The sequence below is a fragment of the Euprymna scolopes genome, chromosome 41 (genome assembly GCF_053919585.1).
Source record: "Euprymna scolopes isolate OS-2025 chromosome 41, ASM5391958v1, whole genome shotgun sequence".
Lineage (NCBI taxonomy): Eukaryota > Metazoa > Mollusca > Cephalopoda > Sepiida > Sepiolidae > Euprymna > Euprymna scolopes.
This window is the reverse complement of record NC_136522.1, coordinates 2182793-2203538: the sequence shown is the minus strand read 5'-3', so window position 1 is coordinate 2203538 and position 20746 is coordinate 2182793. Positions and strand designations below refer to the sequence as shown.

The 20746-nt window shown below is 33.9% G+C and overlaps 1 protein-coding gene across 1 annotated transcript in view; it reads left to right on the top strand.

The window, feature by feature from the left end:
- Positions 1 to 4203: 4203 nt before the first annotated feature.
- Positions 4204 to 20746, top strand: part of LOC145266303 (uncharacterized) — a 215242-nt gene continuing 198699 nt past the window's right edge. Inside the window, exon 1 of the mRNA XM_080121854.1 lies at positions 4204 to 4448. Within this exon, the coding sequence (XP_079977980.1) occupies positions 4409 to 4448 (40 nt within the window). The 5' untranslated portion in view covers positions 4204 to 4408. The remainder of the gene's footprint in view (positions 4449 to 20746) is intronic.

Below are 20746 nucleotides of genomic sequence, written 5' to 3'. Positions count from 1 at the left end.
TTTCGGCCAGACGTGTATTTTGTGAAAGTTTGTCGAACGGGGACCATAGATTGAAGCTCAGCCGAGCACTTGCCCTGAAAATAATGATAAAGCAGAGACAGGCTCGCAACGTCTCTTCTGTGGGAAAGAGGTTGCAGGGAAGAGAAAAGGGCATCCCCTTCTAAGCTACGAACGTGGTTTTGAACTCTGCCACGGCAAGATAGGTTGATTTGAACAGCTCCTTCCCAGATGTGACAACAGTACTCCATCATAGGATGTACTTGGCTCTTATACAGGTAGAAAATTGCATCGGCAGTGAGATATCTGCTGGTCGGTAGAACGATCCCACAATTTTTCCAGCGGCCCCAGCAATGGATTTAATATATGTGTTCTATTTCAGATCAGGAGTAAAGGTCACTCCCAGAAGTTTGTTAAAACATGGAGCCTCCATAAGACGAAATCCATTGTTTTCAATTGATGAGAGACGGGGACAGGTTAGGGTTACGGTCAGGCCGTTAATGAGGGAAAGATAGAAGCTTGGTTTTAGATGCATTAAAATTAATAAGCCATCCGAGAAATCTTATATATCAACAGTCCAAGTGTTCCACATGTCTTGCTTGCTAAAACCTCGGCGATGACGTCATTTTTCAGCTGATGAGCCATCTCTTACGATGGCTGTGGTTTAACTCATTTTTTTTGTTGTTTTTGTTTCAAGGCTCCCAAAACAGCTCCTTTACAGTGAACTGTCCAGAGGAAAAATCCTGCAGGAGGACAGCAGAAACGGTTCAAGTACAATCTGAAGGTCTCCCTCAAGCAGTTCAGTTTGTATTCAAACTCATGGAAAAACTAACCCAAGACAGATGTTCCTGGCGTGCTGTAACTCACTAAGGGGCTACAATTGCTGAATTAGCACGCAGTGAAGAACGCAAGAGAAAACGTGATATTAGAAAAGACCGAACAGTTACAGAATCATCCCAAATGCAGAAAATACTTCAGAATTCGAATTGGTCTAACAAGCCATCTTCGAACCCACAGAACAATTGCAGAATCACGATCATCTTCGCAAGCGATGGATGAAGATCATGTATATATATATATATATATATATATATATATATATATATATATATATATATATATATATATATATATTCATTCTTATTCATATAATACTGATATTCTCCCAGCCTGTCTCTCTTTTTTTTTTTTTTTTTTTGCAAGTTTATATGCGTAGTACTAACTGGATTTTAACTTGAAATGATTCCTTATTTATTATTTTCAAAAAACAACAGCATAAAACTATTTTTCAACGTCTATACGGATTTATTTATCGCAATCCGCTCTGGCAACGGCCTTTAATGTTTGCCATGTTTCGATAATATTTGACATTTAAAAAAAAAACTTACAATGATAAAACTTTCATTAATGACAGGCAATAAACGATATTGGACTTTAAAGGACAAAACGACAATCCCACTCACTGGCGATTTTCTGACCGGATTAAAATTAGTAACCATTCCGATCACTATCAGGGAGCTATTTTCCCAGGCATTACCTCCTACTTTATGAGAAGAGGGATATTGCTGATTGCATACTGCACTCTCACTAAGGGGAATACCTTTCTGCTTTTGGGGTGAGGTGTGGATGGATTTCCGACTGCAAGGAACATTGTTTTCAAAGATTTCACATCAGACATGCTGCCACGTGGAACACATTGACAATAATGCTGTATTAACCGAAAGGGAAAATTCGATAATCGCTAAGAGCGAAATGCCCCCTCCCCCTCGAAAATCTCTGTTTGCTCTGTCCACTCATTTATCCTTAACTAGCAGGAAGACCCGGCGTTGCCCGAGATTGAATTATGATCAACGAGTGTTTCACACTCCCATATATTTTTATTGTCATCGAAATCGATGACAATAAACCATTTTTCAATCAAATCGATTGATTGCTGGCTCTAGTTGAGGATCCATCGCGATGCACTGGGAGGAAGCTTCACATACCTCCTTGCAGTGATTTAGTCCACGATACATTGTAGTTTACATTGCACTGTAGAGAACCTACTGTTGATTTTATAAAATTATTTTTATATGTAATGCCTCAAATAAAAGTTTAAAAAGCAAAAAACGAGTATCATAGTTCAATTGTGCTCTGAACAAAATATTCAGTTTGAATGTGCCCCTGGCATATCAAAGACTCAACTGCCGATTTTATAAGCCTGGTCTTACTACTTGTGCGGCGATTATTGCTTGAATTTAAGTTTAAAATGAAAAAGTCAAGTATTATAGTTCAATTGTGCTCTAAACAGAAACGTTCATTTCGAACGCGCCTCTGTCATATCAAAGAACCTACTGTCGATTTTATACATCGGCCCTTTCGACTGTTGCGAAAATAAAACTTCTCAAATGCACTTGTGATGTTAGGCTGTGTAAGGTGTTAACTTTGCTCAAAATCGTCTGTTCCTTCTTTCATCGGATCTTTTTTCAATTGTCACTTATCGATATTTATCAGAGACATTCCGATACAAAATCTATTTAAGAACACTGCCAGGCACATAAAGTACCTTCGGGTGGAATTTCATAAAAATCAGCCCATCCATTTTCCAGTAGATAGGGAACAAACACACGCACGCGCGCGCGCGCACGCACGCACGCACCCACACACACACGCGCGCGCGCGCACACACACACACACACACACACACGCACACACACACACACACACAAAGTTCCTTTTATATGATAGTGTCTCTATTTTATTTTTCCTTTAGTTTTCACATTCTAGGAGTGATGTTTCTGACAAAGGGGGACGAATTGCTGTTTTCTGGATCATAATCTGTTCCATATAAACCTTATCGTTGACAAGTTTTTGAACTTTTGTTTTAGCTCCTTGTAAGGAAACAGCCTCATGTATGAAGTTGTTTCATGCCTTGTCTAGAGCGATTTCTATAATTAAAAAATAAAAAACTTACTAGTTCAAAGATTTAAAAAAAAATAAGAGAGAAATTACCACCCTCAATTGTTTACATATAGTGTAGTAACCGTCTCGTTTATCTGATTAGGCATTATAGGATTACTAGCAGGGAGACCCGACGTTACTCGGGATTGAATAATGATCAGCAAATAGTTCACACTCACATATTTTATTATTGAAATCGCTGAAATCGCCCATTTTTTTAATCAAGTCAATTGATTGCTTTCTCTAGTTGGGGATTTGCCCCGTGCGCCGGGAGGAAGCTTCACATGTCTCTCCGCAGTCACTTGGTCCATGATACATTGTAGTCTACATTGCACTGTAGAGAACCTATTGTTGGTTTTATAAAATTATTTTTTATATATAATTGCTTTAATTCAAGTTTAAAATGCAAACGTCAAGTATCATGGTTCAATTGTGTTCCAAACTGAAACGTTCATTTCGCACGCGCCTCTGTCGTATCTAAGAACCTACTGCTGATTTTATATGACTGGCCTTTCTGCTTGTGCGATAATAATAGCTTGAATTTAAGTTTAAAATGAAAAAGTCAAGTATAATGTTTCAATTGTGCTCTAAAAAGAAACGTCCATTTCCTACGCGCCCCTGTCATATCAAAGGACCTACTGTCGATTTTATATATCGGGCCTTTCGACTTGTGTGGCAATAAAACTTCTTAAACGCACTCGTTAGGCTGTATAAGGCGTTAATTTTGATCAAAATCGCCTGTTCCTTCTTTCATGGGATTTTTTTTTCAATTATGGATACTTATCGAAGGCATTCCGATACAAAACATATCTAAGAACAGTGCCAGATACATAAAGTATATATTTGTGTGAAATTTCATATAAATCGGCCCAGTCATTTCTGAGTATATAGGGAACGAACACATACGTACACAGTTCATATTTTATAATTATAGAGATTACCAACAGCTCTGACGTCAGCAGATACATGAGACTTATTTGACAAGCCCGCTTTACGGAGATCGTGATTGATGCCACATAGCTAGGAATTTTCTAGAATCTTTATTCAATTCCAACGGAGCGCATTAAAATACGGGCGTGGCGTAACTAACGAAAAAAAAAGGAGACGAGATAAGAATTAAAAAAGAAAAAAAAATCGTGGGTCTTATTGTGTGTGACATCATTTTTTTTTTTTTTTTTTTTTTTTTGAGATTCGACCAAGAAAACTATTTTAATCGTAAGCTCCGCCTATTTCTACTCTGACGTCATTTGAGTTGACCAATCGTTTATATTGCATTCGGCTCAAGTGTTGCAACGATTTTTTCTTTTCGGCAGTTGCTGCGAAACGGCATTGCAGCTAAGGGACAGCGTGTCAGGAATCTTCAAAAAAAAACTTCACTCAAGTGTGAGCGCAAAAAAAACAAAACAAAAAAAAATTAAAAGAAAAGCGACAACAAACGGTGCATTGGAATAAACATTCCAAGTGAGCCAGCATGGCTTGGCCTATTTTTATCTGCCTTACCATTTTAACAGGTAAATATTTCCTTTTTACATTGTTTTTTTATTTAATTATAACCTTATCGGTGAGACGTTGGAATATAGCCCGCACTCTCTCTCTCTCTCTCTCTCTCTCTCTCTCTCTCTCTCTCTCTCTCTCGCATCACAAACTAAATAAATAAATGATAGCTATATAAAACAATAAAAAAAATAATAAATAAAACGCGATACAATCCAGCGAGGGAATTAGCTCAAGAATAGAGCTTCAGGTTTCAGACTATGAAGTCCTGGTTTCGAATTGCGTTGGGATCGGCCACGCTGATCAGTCGTAAACAACGAAACATGTTTCTGTGGATAATTATATAATAACTCTCTCTCTCTCTCTCTCTCTCTCTCTCTTTCTCTCTCTCTTTCTCTTTCAAGGAGAAAATAAACAAATAATAGAGCGCAAGTCCACAGCTTAACATAATTAATATATATATATATATATAAAACTTTACGGAATTGAAATGAATTAGATTACTGGTTAGTGAATCTAATGGTTTCAAGTCTTATAAAATGCTGGAAGAAAAATTTCTATGAGACAATTCCAGCCAAATAAAATTGCTCAATATACTAGACAGCAAATAAAATGTCCCTTAAAGGCATTTCATCTTTAATATTTTCTTTGTATATGCTATTTAGCAAAATAATTTCGAACAAATATTAGTATTTTGCTAGAATTTTTTCCTCCTGTTACGTTGATAATTCATGGATTAAGGATTTTAATTTAAACATTGTTTTCTTTAGTTCAAACATTAAATTTTATTGTGAAAAGTCATTCTTTTTAAATGAAATGTGAACATATATACGCTAATTATATATACAGAAAAATCTTTATGATGTACGCATCTGTCAGGGAACAAAAAATATCATATTCCAAAATTCATATAAATTGATTAAATAGGTCATTTTTATAAAAATCATATTTTTACGCTTTTTTAGCGATTCAAATAGTAAATCGTAGCCATTACAAGGTTGATTTTGATCTCGCTAGTTAGAATTCAGTTGTTTCTCTTTATTTATTCGGCATGGCGTATCAAAACATAACTCCTCCCTTCCTCTAAAATTTTATTTTCTGAGTTAAAAAGAAAAAACTACTTGATCAAGTTATGTGATTTTTGGAATATGACATTTTCGTCCAGTGACAGGTATTTACTTCGTAAAGATTTTTCTGTATTTCTATAGGTTTTTTTTTGTTTGTTTGTTTGTTTTGGGTTTTTTTTTCTGAACTTGTGTCAATAAATGATATTTATATATATAAAAATATCAAAAGAACGCAATACATTCCAGCGGGAATTAACTCAGTGGTAGAGCTTCAGGCTTCAGGTCCTGGTTTCGAATCTTGCTAAATTCAGCCAACTGACTAGTCGTAAACGACGAAACACATGCCTGTGGATAATTAAATTTAATATATACATATATATTATTTCGTGTATCCTAATAAATTTTTATAATATTTTATGTGTTAGAAAGCTAATTACGCCTGAAAGTATCCTCTACCTCTATAAGGCCACGATTCACCCATGTATGGAGTATTGTTGTCACATTTGGGCTGTTACATCTGTTACTTGTCTCTCACGCTTGGACAGAGTTCAAAAGAGTGTCGCCAACCTGATAGGTCTTGGACCGTCATCTAGGCTTGAGCCTCTGTCCCATCGACGAAATGTTGCAACCCTCTGCCTGTTCTACAACTACTTTAATGGGGAATGCTCTGACGAACTATAAGCACTTGTATTCCTCGACATAAATACCCCCGATAAGCAGCAAAATCCCACCCCTTCACAGTAGAGATCCCTAGGTGTAAGAAAGCCTTCTACTTTAATAGTTTTTCCCCAGACATGCAGAAGTTCAAGTGTAATGTGAACAGACATCTTGCTAGTCATCACTCTTCATAATATCCCTGAAACTCATGTCCCCGATAGTAGCCCCTACTTCAAAGTAGCACTGTGCCTTGTTTGGGGTGAAAATTGAATTTTAAAAAAAATTATGTATGAATTTTCAGTATTTACTCCGACAGTGCTCAATACATGGGTAGATCTAGGGAGTGAGTTATGAAAATATATATGGCACTTAAGCTACATAGCATTTTCTGTGTTTCGTCTGTGTACGGATTGTTCAGGCTAAAATGCCTTTTAGCCTGATGAGTTTTTTTACGGGGAGGAAACACGGAAAATGTTGTATTGAGGTAAAAGGTCTGTTGCTTGCGTTAAGTTTTTAGAGTAATCTCCCTTGCTTGTTGTTGTGGATTGTTGATGTGGAAAACAAAGACGAAGGTTTTGATAAACGACTCTTGTGTCTGTGGTCGGAGTCGGTTGCAAAAGCTGTCTTTTGTGTGATAAGAAACTATCTTGGTCAGCAAAGGCGGAAACACATTGACAAGAAATATGTCTTCCTCCGCGAAACACCTGTTTTCGGAAATGAAGAGTCATATGCTGAGCGAAAGCAAGATATAGACATTTTTTTTTTTTTTTTTTTTACATAGGCATCACCACATTATCAAGGCCCAGAGGCCACTCAAGGATAAGGGTTAAAGAGTGTACAGTAGAAATTGGACAATATAGTAATCATTAGTAATGAAAATTTGGTAAATTTGATAACTTATATGGAACGGCTCATCAAGAACTTATTTACTTTAGACTTGAACACAACCATATTGTAGTCAGCCGGAAAGCAGGAAAGCGGAAGACAATTCCACAGGCGTGCAGTTCTAAGAAAGAAGCTTTGTTCATGGAATCTACGTTTAGGTTTAGGCACAGATAAAGAGTGGGGTAAATTATTGATAGTGTTTACAGCTAGACGAGTGTTTCTTGTGAAAGTTTGGCGAGGGGGGGGGCATAGATTGAAGCTCAGTCGAACACTTTCCATGAAAATAACGATACATCAGAGACAAACTCGCAACATCTCTTCTGTGAGAAATTATCTTGGTCAGCAAAGGCGGAAACACATTGAAAAGAAATATGTCTTCCTCCGCGAAACACCTGCTTTCGGAAATGAAGAGTCATATGCTGAGCTAAAGCAAGATATAGACATGTGGTCTATATTTACATGCATGTGTGTATGCGACACACACACACACACACACATACACACACAGACATACACACACACACATATATACACACAAACACACAGACACGTTTACTTTTATATATATATATATATATATATATATATATATATATATATATATATATATATATATATATATATACTAGCGGGGGTACCCGGCGTTGCCCGAGTGCTTGTTTCCGGGACGGGGGGGAGTTTTAAAAAATGTTATGGTAGGTAAGTAGGAAGGATCAAACCCGGAGTCATGAGTAAAAGTAGGAAAATAAAGTGTGAAAAAAAAAAAAAAACATCTGCAACGTTAACAGTTCGGCCACCAAGAAAAGTCCATTCCAGTTGTTTAGGAAAAAAAAAAAACGACTACGGTAGGTCGGCGCGAACGTGAAAATATAATGTGAATTGTCCAGCACGCTAACCACTACGCCACAGAGCACTGCAGCTTAGCTTAGTGATTTTAAATAACTTCACATGAAAGAACTACGAAGCCAAACCGGTGTTCTCTTCTCAACTGTTCCTTGTGAACGATCCCCAAACGGTGTTAAGTGGTGGCAGGGGGAGGAGGAATTTATTAGAGAGAAAATATTTTACCACTTCCATTGATCTTAACCGATTTTGGCCGTGACTTCTCAGCAGAAAAAGTATAGAAATCTAAGATTATCGAGGAATTTGAGAAATAATAAGCCTATAACACACCTCAGATATTGTTCTGCCGTTTGTGCATATTATATTTGCATGAAATATCTTGATTTTTAATCCTATTAATGTCAAAATCAGACGGGAAAAAATGAGTTCATTTTATTTATATAGAAGAAGAAGAAGATAGAAAAGAAAGATAGAAGAAGAAAGATAGAAGAGAAGATATATATATATATATATATATATATATATATATATATATATATATATATATATAGAGAGAGAGAGAGAGAGAGAGAGAGAGAGAGAGATTTCAATGATTTGTCTCAACTAACAACTTTCTGTACACAAAATATAAATACGCTCTTACAATTTGGATTTTCCTTTTAATTGAGCACTCTGCTGGAATTCTTTTTCCAAACAAAAAACTAATCATATATATAGATTTCATTCTAAAATGGATAAGTATCGAAAAGTGCACGAAAATCTGACCATTAGTTGAGTTTTGCTAGATTTATTAAACACGGGTATGTTTTCACGTTCGAAATGCTTACTACATTGGAACGTTATTTTAAAGCGTTAATTCTGTAAACACGATTTTCGCCTCGCAATTTCATTATTTTCGTACGATGAAATTTTTTTTATTTATTTATTACTTTATGGTCTATATCTACATGCATGTGTGTATGCGACACGCACACGCACATACACACACACACACACACACACACACACACACACATATATATATATATATATATATATATATATATATATATATATATATACACACATATATATATAGTATTCTTTATGTAAATACAGTCATATCTTGCTACGATGTGCAGACCGTTTCAATCATATTTCATTTCATCAGGCAAGAAGAATTAAAAAATTAAAAAAAAGGTTCCAAACCATTTCATATTTTGAGGAGAGAAAAAAATGCCATGACTGGCGTGAAGCCAAATTAAATTTTTGACCTTTGATTGAGCACTATCAGCGACCGTTGTTGAAATTCAATTATTCTTATTTTTTTGGATATCTTTCAACACACACACACACACACACACACACACACATATATATATATATATATATATATATATATATATATATATATATATATATATATAAATTAAATCCCCGAACTGTGTTTCATGGTAAACAACTGATGATCCCTTAAAAATAAATTATTATTGGTACTATCGTGAATTCGAGAGAGCAAGTTGATGCAGTGATTGTAGGCGATTAAATGACTTACTGACTAAATACTTTTCTAGCGAATGATAAAAAATAATTTTTTTGTACAGTTTTAAAGGTTAAAAACTTCCAAGACACACACATATATATATATATATATATATATATATATATATATATATATATATATATATATATATACATACATATATATATACATATATATATACATATATATGAGCAAACAGTTAATAAAATATGTTAAAAAACACTTTAAAATGAGTTAAAAACATTTTTAATCTGAAAAGGAAACACTAGATAAATGGATAGTCCTTAATCTGCGGAGTTTCCTATGTTTAGAGGACAATTACAGCATGATACTTGATATTTTTTTATTTTAAACTAATTCCAGCCATTTTATATAAAAATAATTTTATAAAATCAACAGTAGGTTCTCTGCGGTGCCATGTAGACTACTATGTATTGTGGACTAAATTATTGCTGGAAGTCAAATTAAGCTTTCTTCCGGTGCACCGCGATGGGTCCCTAACTAGAGCAGGCAATCAATCGTTTTAGGGAAAAAATGAACGATTTCGCCAATTTTAATGACAATAAAATATGAGAGTGTGAAACATTCTGTGATCATCCTTGAATACCGAGCAACGTCATGTCTCCCTGCTAGTGGTCTAAATTTAAAGAGTTACCAGAGAAGAAACAGAATCCTGTTGCGTTTTTTGTCACCACCGCAGAATATGAGAGAATCTATTTGACATTTGACAATAACGGATATATAAATGGATTGCAAATAGATTGAATTAATATACTTGTCCGTACGTCCAGTGTCACAAAAAAAAACATCATCATCGCAGACATTAATAATGAGAAACGAATTTGAAGGATGAAGTACTGCTGCCATATCTGGGCAGGAGCTGCTAAAAACAGCCTATCCTGCCTTGACAGAGTACAAAATAGGCTTCGTGGCTTAGTGGGAGATGCCCTTTTCTCTACCCTGCAACCTCTCTCCCACAGGAGAGACGTTGCGAGTCTGTCTTTGTTCTATCGTTACTTCCATGGCAAGTGCTCGTCTGAGCTCCAATCTCTGGTCCCCCTCGCCAATCTTTCACGATAAACACCCGTCTAGCTGAAACAACTGTCAAAAAATTTCCCCACTCTTTATCTGTGCCAAAACCAAAACGTATATTCCATGAACAAAGCTTCTTTCTTAGAAGTGCACGCCCGTGGAACTCTGTTCCGTTTGCCTGTTTCCCACCTGGCTACAACTTGGATGTCTTCAAGTCCAACATAAACAAATTCCTGATGAACCGCGGCCTTAAGTAAAACCCTTTATAAAATCTCCAATACTAACGATTACTACGATACTATCCCATTAATTACTGTACACGCAATAACCCTTATCCCCGAGTGGCTTCCGGGCCTTAATAAGTGGTGACTGCCTTGTAAAAAGAATCCCTTTATAGTCGCTCTTTATCAGTTAAAAATCGTTAAAACCATTTCCGCTCCAAAAATGAAAAAAAAACATGACTGTCTGTTTATGGTTTCAGATTAGAAAATATCCGCAAAGTGCGCATTATATATAATATAACACCTACCGTTTCCGTTTAATTTTTTTTAAGTTAATTCTACTTTTTGTATAATCAGTCTTGTCTGTTAAATTACTGTGTATAAAATTTTTTGGACCATTTTTTGCGAGTACATTCAACTGGTTATTTTTATTTTATAATTTTTAAAAAAAGGTCATGTTGAAAGGAGAGTGTAAGTTTTTTATTACATTTTCTTTTTAAAATTAAAAAAAATATTATTTTTATGAGAAAAAAAACATTCAGTACAAAACAATGTGTTGAATTTTCATAAAAAAAAAAATTTTAATCTAAATTTTTTTAAATCATTTTTTTTTTTTTGCTTAAAAAGGTTAAAACAGATTTTGTTAAAAAAGTTTTAATCTAAATTTTTTTTAAATACTTTTTTTTGCTTAAAAAGGTTAAAACAGATTTTGTTAAAAAAAATTTTAATCTAAATTTTTTTTAAATCATTTTTTTTTTTTTGCTTAAAAAGGTTAAAACAGATTTTGTTAAAAAAATTAAATCTAAATTTTTTTTAAATCATTTTTTTTGCTTAAAAAGGTTAAAACAGATTTTGTTTAAAATATGTTTAATCTAAATTTTTTTTAAATCATTTTTTTTGTTGCTTAAAAAGGTTAAAACAGATTTTGTTTAAAATATTTTTAATCTAAATTTTTTTTTAATCATTTTTTTTTTGCTTAAAAAGGTTAAAACAGATTTTGTTAAAAAAAAATTTAATCTAAATTTTTTTTAAATCATTTTTTTTTTTTGCTTAAAAAGGTTAAAACAGATTTTGTTAAAAAAAAAATTAATCTAATTTTTTTTTTAAATCATTTTTTTTTTTTTGCTTGAAAAGGTTAAAACAGATTTTGTTAAAAAAAAATTGCCTTTAATTTGTCGTCATTTGCTTTATTTTTTATTCATTTTATTTATGTGTTTTAAAAAATGTTCAACCACCGTGGAATTTCCACGGGTTCGTCTAGTTTTAATAAACAAAAATTACAAGACGGAAAATACAATGTCCTTTTATTTGATTTCTTTGAAAATCATTTTGACCTCAAACAGGGCATATTGACACTCGGGCATAAAAGGGCTACTACTATAAGGGGTCATGTTTACAGGGGACTGTGTGAGGGACAAAGTTACTGTTGGACTGTGTGTTGAAAACGCATCCCGGATGTTCCCGGAATAACTTCATTCAAACTTTATACACCTGCATATTTCTGTACCACAATAAAACCACAAACTATCGCTTAAAGTGCGTGTAACACCTCGAGAAAAGAAAAAACACAAAAAAAATGCATAAAAGAAAAAAAGCGACTAAAGATTAAAGTCGATATATGTGAACAAGTACTTTATGATTAATGTGGCGGACATTAAACCGCAAGTCGTTAACGTCTCACAAACATGTTTTGTGGACGAATGCGGAAATTGATAAATTATATATGATTTCTTTTTTTTAATGAAATATCTTGCTAGAAATTGAATGGTACACACAAACATATATATATATACTAGCAGTCCCGCCCGGCTTTGCTCGGGCCCTATGTACTGTTCATAGCTTGCCCTACGTGTGAATACACTTTATGTAAGATTTCAAATGTTTAGACCAAAATTTATCTGAGTAATTTCGTACAGACCGCAGAGGTATTTTTTTTTAACTTTGACCCCAATTTTGACCCCTTAACATTTATTATTTTGGTCTCAAATCAAAATGCAAAGTTTTACCCATGTCCAAATTACCTACGTCTAAAATTTCAAGTGTTTAGACACAAAATCGGCGGAGGAGTTTGGTAGAGTCTGCAAAGGTCAATTCTGTAAACTTTAACCTTTGGGCAGCCAAATTTTCGCCCCAAAACTGATTAAAGTGTTGCCACATGTCTGAATACCCGTCATGTATAAATTTCAAATGTTTAGACACAAAATTGGCGGAGGAGTTTGGTAGAGTCTTCAAAGGTCAATTCTGTAAACTTTAACCGTTGGGCAGCCAAATTTTCGCCCCAAAACTGATTAAAGTGTTGCCACATGTCTGAATACCCGTCATGTATAAATTTCAAATGTTTAGACACAAAATTGGCGGAGGAGTTTGGTAGAGTCTTCAAAGGTCAATTCTGTAAACTTTAACCGTTGGGCAGCCAAATTTTCGCCCCAAACAACTGATTAAAGTGTTGCCACATGTCTGAATACCCGTCATGTATAAATTTCAAATGTTTAGACACAAAATTGGCGGAGGAGTTTGGTAGAGTCTTCAAAGGTCAATTCTGTAAACTTTAACCGTTGGGCAGCCAAATTTTCGCCCCAAAACTGATTAAAGTGTTGCCACATGTCTGAATACCCGTCATGTATAAATTTCAAATGTTTAGACACAAAATTGGCGGAGGAGTTTGGTAGAGTCTTCAAAGGTCAATTCTGTAAACTTTAACCGTTGGGCAGCCAAATTTTCGCCCCAAAACTGATTAAAGTCTTGCCACATGTCTGAATACCCGTCATGTATAAATTTCAAATGTTTAGACGCAAAATTGACTGAGTAGTTTGTTAAACACCGCAAAGGTCAAATCTTTTGAAGTTTGACCCATTGGCAGCTCACATTTTCGACCCAAACCGATTAAAAAACTTGCCCTGTCTCTGAATACCCTTTATGTAAAATTTCAAATGTTTAGACCAGAAATTAGCTAAGTAATTTGGTAGAGACTGCTGAGATAATTTGTTTGTTTTTTTTAATTTGACCCTAATTTTGACCCTTTTACATTTATTTTTTTGGGCTCAAATCAAATTAAAAATTTGATCCATGTCCAAGTAACCTAGATTTAAAATGCCATATGTTTAGACCCAAAATTGGCGAAGGAGTTTAATAGAGTTTTTAAAGGTCAAATTGTTGAACTTTAACCCCTTGACAACCAAATGTTTGGGCGAAAACTGATTAAAATATTTTCTCAAATCTCAATACCCCTTATGTCAAATCTCGAGTTTCTAGACCGAAAATTGAGTTATTTAGAAGGGAATGTACACACACACATTTTCACTTATATATATATATATATATACATATATATATATATATATATATATATATATATATATATATATATATATATATATATAGATTCAATAAAATAAAAAGCTATAGCAAACATCTAAATGACTACTTTAAACACAGTTCCTGATTTCAAAAAAAGAAAAACTAAAAGATTCATCTGCCTTACTTTTAATGCTAGGTTTATTTATGGTGTCTTTTAAATTCAATAAAAATCCTCCTAAATTTGCTGATGAGGAGACCGTGCTTACCAAAAAAACTATATATAATTGTTCTACATAACTTCATGTATACCACAAATAAAAAGCACGGATTTCCGAAACGATCGTACAGATAATTGACTTTGTTGTTGTTCCTTCTTATGAAACTGATTTTTAATTTAATTAAAATTTGATTTTTAAATTTTAAAAAAAATTTTTAAATTTTTAAATTGAAAATCACTTTACTTAATATTGAATTAGCTCTAGGACATTTAACTGTCGAGCTTATTATATATCTAAATTACAACGAGCATTTCCTGTATTTTAATTAAACTAGTAATTTCACTGTTACATTAAAATACACTTAGCTCTTTAGACTATTATTCTAATCTCCTTTAAATTATATATATATATATATATATATATATATATATATATATATATATATATATATATATATATATATATATATACTAACAGTTCTTTTCTCGGGCCCTATATACTGTTCATAACTTTATGCGAATATGTATATATTACAAGGTCTTCATATGTACGATAATGCTTTTCTATATAATAGGTTTCCTTAACTACCATAGAGAAAAGTTGGTAGAGACCGCAGACGTCAAATTGTTGCTGTATCACTACGCGCGGAACACAACATTAATTAATATGTGTGCTGGTGGCAAACTCACGACATTGTGTCTTTATGCGTTCTGATACACGTGGACATTGAAATGATGATTGCTAGGAAAATGTCCCTGCCGAACGAAGACTTGTTCCGGCCGTGTGTAGCGGTCGCTACACACACACACACACACACACACACACACACACACAGAGTCTACGAAACAGATGCTGTTTTCCAGTTTTAATAACTAGCCTTTTACTCTTCATGTTTAAGTTTAGGCATATTACTTTTCATGCTCGCATTTTTCTATTGTAATATATATCGCGATAGCGTAAAAATAATACTATGTCGAAAGTAACGAGTTCTGATGGGGAACTATTGAATGTGCCAAAAATTACGTATATATATATATATATATTGACTCGTATAAACCAACATGTTCCATCGAGGATCAGACAAGGGAGGATGGGGTCTGGTAGTCTTCATCCTTCTGCAACCTTGAACTCTGCTAATGGCCAGCATTTGATTGACAACCCGCGGTGTGCCGATAGATATAAAATTGAATGGTTCGAGGTGCTACATAAAGCGGACTCCAGAAACCATTTAAAGGTTTTGGAGTCTGTCTCTATTGCGGTGCCGAAACCGTCGTTGTGCCGACAGAAAGAAACATTTAACGCATTGTTTCTCTTTGGGGAACTATGAATCTTTTCTCCCGTTTTTTTCCCCCCTCGTTGTGCCAATATTTTAATCGTTTTTTAAACGTTAATAAACTTTATTTTTGTGTCCCCGTAATGTTTGGCACATTCAATAGTTCCCCATCAGAACTCTTTACTTTCGACATAGTATTATTATTTTTACGATATCGATTTTCTCCTGAGGAGATGATAGCTGAAAGAGCTCTGCAGAGACATCCGCCCATTATATTTAAAACTTTATTTAAATTCTGTACCTCTAAACATATATATATATATATATATATATATATATATATATATATATATATATATATATATATATATATATATATATATATATATATTACACAGTGATCACCACTTATCAAGGCCCGCAAGTACATTACGTTAGTGTGGAGATTTGATGAAGTGTTTACTTAAGGGGGCGGTTCATTAGGAATTTGTTAACTTGAAGACATCCAAGTTGTAGTCCGGTGGGAAACAGGCAGACGGAACAGAGTTCCACAGGCGTGCAGTTCTAAGAAAGAAGCTTTGTTCATGGAATCCGCGTTTTGATTTAGGCACAGATATAGAGTGGGGGAAATTTTTCACAGTGGATTCAGCTAGACGGGTGTTTTTCGTGAAAGATTGGCGAGGGGGGACCAGAGATTGGAGTTCAGACGAGCACCTGCAATGGAAATAACGATAAAACAAGGATAGGCTCGCAACGTCTCTTCTGTGGGAGAGAGGTTGCAGGGTAGAGAAAAGGGCATCCCCCACTAAGCCACGAAGTCTATTTTGTACTCTGTCAAGGCAGGATAGGCTGTTTTTAGCAGCTCCTGCCTAGATATGGCAACAGTATTCCATCATTGGACGTACTTGGCTTTTATATAGATAGAGAATTGCATCAGTAGTGAGGTATCTTCTGGAGCGGTAGAAGAATCCCACCATCTTTCCAGCGACCTTGGCAACAGACTTGATGTACGTGTTCCATTTCAGATCAGGAGTAAAGGTCAAACCCAGAAGCTTGTCAAAACACGGGGCCTCACCCAGACGAGAGCCATCCATCACAATTGATGCCAGATGGGGATCAGAGCGTTGATGATATAAGGATAGGAGTTTGGTTTTGGATGCATTAAAGGTAACCAGCCACGTCTTCCCCCACTGAACCACGCGCTCGAGATCAGAGGAGAGAGAATCAGAGAGAACTTTGTCATTTACAGCCTTTGTAATATATATATATATAATCGTTTTATCTGCTTAGTTTCGATTACCGAATCGTATCAACGAACCGATAGCTAAGTTATCGGATCGTTGATACGATTCGGTAATCGAAACATGTGTAACTAAGCAGATAAAACGGTAATATATATATATATATATATATTTGCTCTAGAATAGTATTAAACACTATATATAGTATATATATATACATATATATATGTATATATATGCTCTACAATAGTATTAAACAATATATATATATATATATATATATATATATATAGAGAGAGAGAGAGAGAGAGAGAGAGAGAGAGAGAGAGAGAGAGAGATGTAACTATTTACTATGATAATTATAAAATACCTACAGACAGTAGTGTTTCATCCTTTCGGGAATCATCAGTGGAGCGTGTTAGGATTAACACCGGTGTGTGTGTGTGTGTGTGTGTGTGTGTGTGTGTGTGTGTGTGTGTGTGTGTGTGTGTGTGTGTGTGTGTGTGTGTGTGTGTGTGTGTGTGTGTGTGTGTGTGTGTGTGCAGAGTTCAGATTATTGCACCTACTTTCGATTCGTGCGAAATGTGTGCACGAAACTTTAGTGAACTGCGTTTTAATGATGGTCACATCTTTCAAAAAAAAAAAAAAGAGAGAAAACATCATAAGTTGACGACTATAACGTTTACAAAATCATTGTATTGACTATTGGGTGCGGCAATCAGCAGTCACTATTCTCAGACATTAATGCTGGATCAATCGAAGTGACTCATCCAGGATTATTTACTCGAGTGTAGTCCAATAACAGCGGTCGCCATTTTTTTTATAGCCCGCCTAACAAAAGGAACATAAATGTTTTATTTTTTTTATTTTTTTTATAAAGCAATTTATACATAAATAGATACAAAAAACTTTCTTGTGACGAATAAGGGCAATTTAAAAAACTAAATTCCAGTAATCTTTTTCAAGACGACATCTGCTTTTTAGATTAATATAAAAATTTGAAATAAAAGGTATTCAGAGATAGGGCAAGCTTTTTAATCGGTTTGGGTGGAAAATTTTTAGTTACCAATATATAAATGTATGTATGTATGTTTGCATATCTGCCTAAAACTTTCGACAGAGGCGACGGATTTTTACAAGATCAGTATCGTTTTGAAGTTCGACCTTTCAGACGACAGATATAGAAAAATTGTCTAAAAAAATTAATATCTTCACCTTTAACTGGGCACTTTTCTACAGGGGGGGTTCGCTTTCTTCGTCGATATTTTTTAAAGTCATCCTCTCCTTTCGATTGTCTAGCTTTAATTAAAACCTACGTCGGTTCCGGTTTGGCGGTGGTCGTAACAGCAAAGACGTCAGGTTTTTTTCCTCGTTCTTTTCCTCCTTCGCAGTACGGGTTCTAGCCTGCCTTCCTACTACCACTTTTTTTTTTTTTTTTTTTTTTGCTCAACACACACATCCAAACACCTGGGCAGAAATTTGGCTGTTAAGGGGGGTCAAAGTCTAACGATTTGACCTTTAAGGGCTCTACCAAACTCCTCCACTAATTTGGGGTCTAAACACTTGAAATTTTAGATGTAGATTACTTGGACATGAGGCAAACTTTTTAATTCAATTTGAGCCAAAACTAATAAATATTAAGGGGTCAAAATGTGGGTCAAAGTTTTTTAAAAATTCAACCATTGCGGTCTCTACCAACTTTTTCCTATGGTAGTTAAGGAAGACTATAATATAGAAAGGCATTACGATACATATGCATCCTTTTTAATATATATATATATATATATATATATATATATATATATATATATATATATATATATGCACATAAAGTTATGAACAGTACATAGGGCCTGAGCAAAGCCGGGCGAAACTACTAGTATACATATATATATATATATATATATATATATATATAATATAAAGCTCTGTGTGTGTGTGTGTGTGTGTGTGTGTGTGTGTGTGTGTGTGTGTGGTCACGAATAGGCTCCTATATGGTTGACTATTTTAGAAAACTGATTGCATATAATGATAGACGATGTTTCGAGACACAGGGATAGGTATGTTTGATCTGGCAGAACGGTAGTTCATAAAATTGTGGGGTCTACGTTCGCGCCTGGTCCACAAAGTATGGAAATAAAAATTTTAAAATTAAAAAAAAACGTTTACAAGTGTTTTTAATAAAGATGTACATAATAATACTTTGATAAGTATGTTTTAACTTAAATAGGGATGGTATAATAAAATTGTGGTGTTTGCGTTCGCACCTGGCCTCCATAGAATGGAAATAGGCACAAACTTTAATAAAGACTTTTTATATCTATCTGCGTAAGTATACTTTGATAATTATGTTTCAGTTTGAAGAAATATGGTATGATAAAATTATGGGGTGTTCGTTCGCGCCTGATGTACATAGAATGGAAATATGTCACAAAGTTTAACAAGGTTTTTTTTAATATAGATCCACAAAATATTGTGATAAGTGTTTCAGTGTGATATAATAAATTATGGGGTTTATCTATTTTATTTTTACTTTCATCATATTTTGCTTTGGTTTTGATACCCCCAAATTCGAAGCTATATGAAAATCCAAGAATGGTATAATCCAAACACGGTCGAATTAAAAATTTCCAATCTAACAGGTAAGTTCCAAATGGTCCAAAATGATCCAAAAGGCAGACTTCCTTGGAAAAAATCACAAATGGAATGAGTTCCAAATCATTAAAATAAATGTTCAAATGTGCACAGAAAAGGCACTGGAGAGAATATTTAAAACACGTCTGCCAAGTAAATTAAGGTTTAAAAAAAAACGGAAAAACGGTGAAAGTTTAAATTTGAAAAGCAAGGTCAAACCGACCCAGACAAAAAGCGCGAAAGTTAGCGTTAAGTAAGTTCCAAAGGAATCGCGTAACTTGTGGATTGGAAGTTTTTAATTCGATCGTGTTTGGATTTTACCATTCTTGGATTTTTTACCCTTCACCGGACTATCCATTCATGTGAAATCTTTTTATCATTTTTCTTTTACCTCCTATTCCCCTTACCTCACCCCTTTTTTTTAACCAAGTAAGATCTGTGACTTACTTGTAGTTTCATTAAATACTTTTACATGCAAAATCCGATCCCGCATTTTGCTAATTCCTACCCTCTGATGAGAAGGAGAGTATTTCTTCGAAACTCCGCGGATTAAGGACTATCCATTTATCTAGTGCTTCCTTTTTAAAATTAAATATGTTTTTAACTCTTTTTCAAGATGTCTTTTAACATGTTTTATTAATCATTTGTTCATATTATAAGCTCTATTTCCTTTTCGGTTTCATTGAGCTTTTACATCTGGTTGAGATTACTTTACTTGTAAATATTAACTCTTTAATATTTATAATATATTTTAAGTTTACCATTTTGATTACCTTGGTTATTGTAAATTTTATATACATATATATATATATATATATATATATATATATATATATATATATATATATTATATATATATATATATTTATTTATTTATTTATCTTCCGCCAGACTATCCATTCGTATGTAATCACCTTTTTCTTCACCATATTCCTTCTGCTTCACTTTTTTGTTTTCAAGTAAGATCTTTGACTTGTTGTTTCATCAAATACTTCTGCATGCGAAATCCGATCCCGCATTTTGCTAATTCCTACCCTCTGATGAGAAGGAAAGTATTTCTTCGAAACTCCGCGGATTAAGGACTATCCATTTATCTAGTGTTTCCTTTTCAGATTAAATATGTTTTTAACTCATTTCAAAGTGTTTTTTAACATATTTTATTAACTGTTTGCTCATATATATATATATATATATATATATATATATATATATATATATAACTACTTCATTTACTCACATAAATATATATATATATATATAAAATAGCAAAAGTATCCATCGTTGACATGCATGATATATATATATATATATATATATATATATATATATATATATATATATATATATATATATATATATCGAATATTGAAAGCCTTTGACAAGGTCTGGCATGATGGGCTGCTGATGAAAATTACATCCTATGGT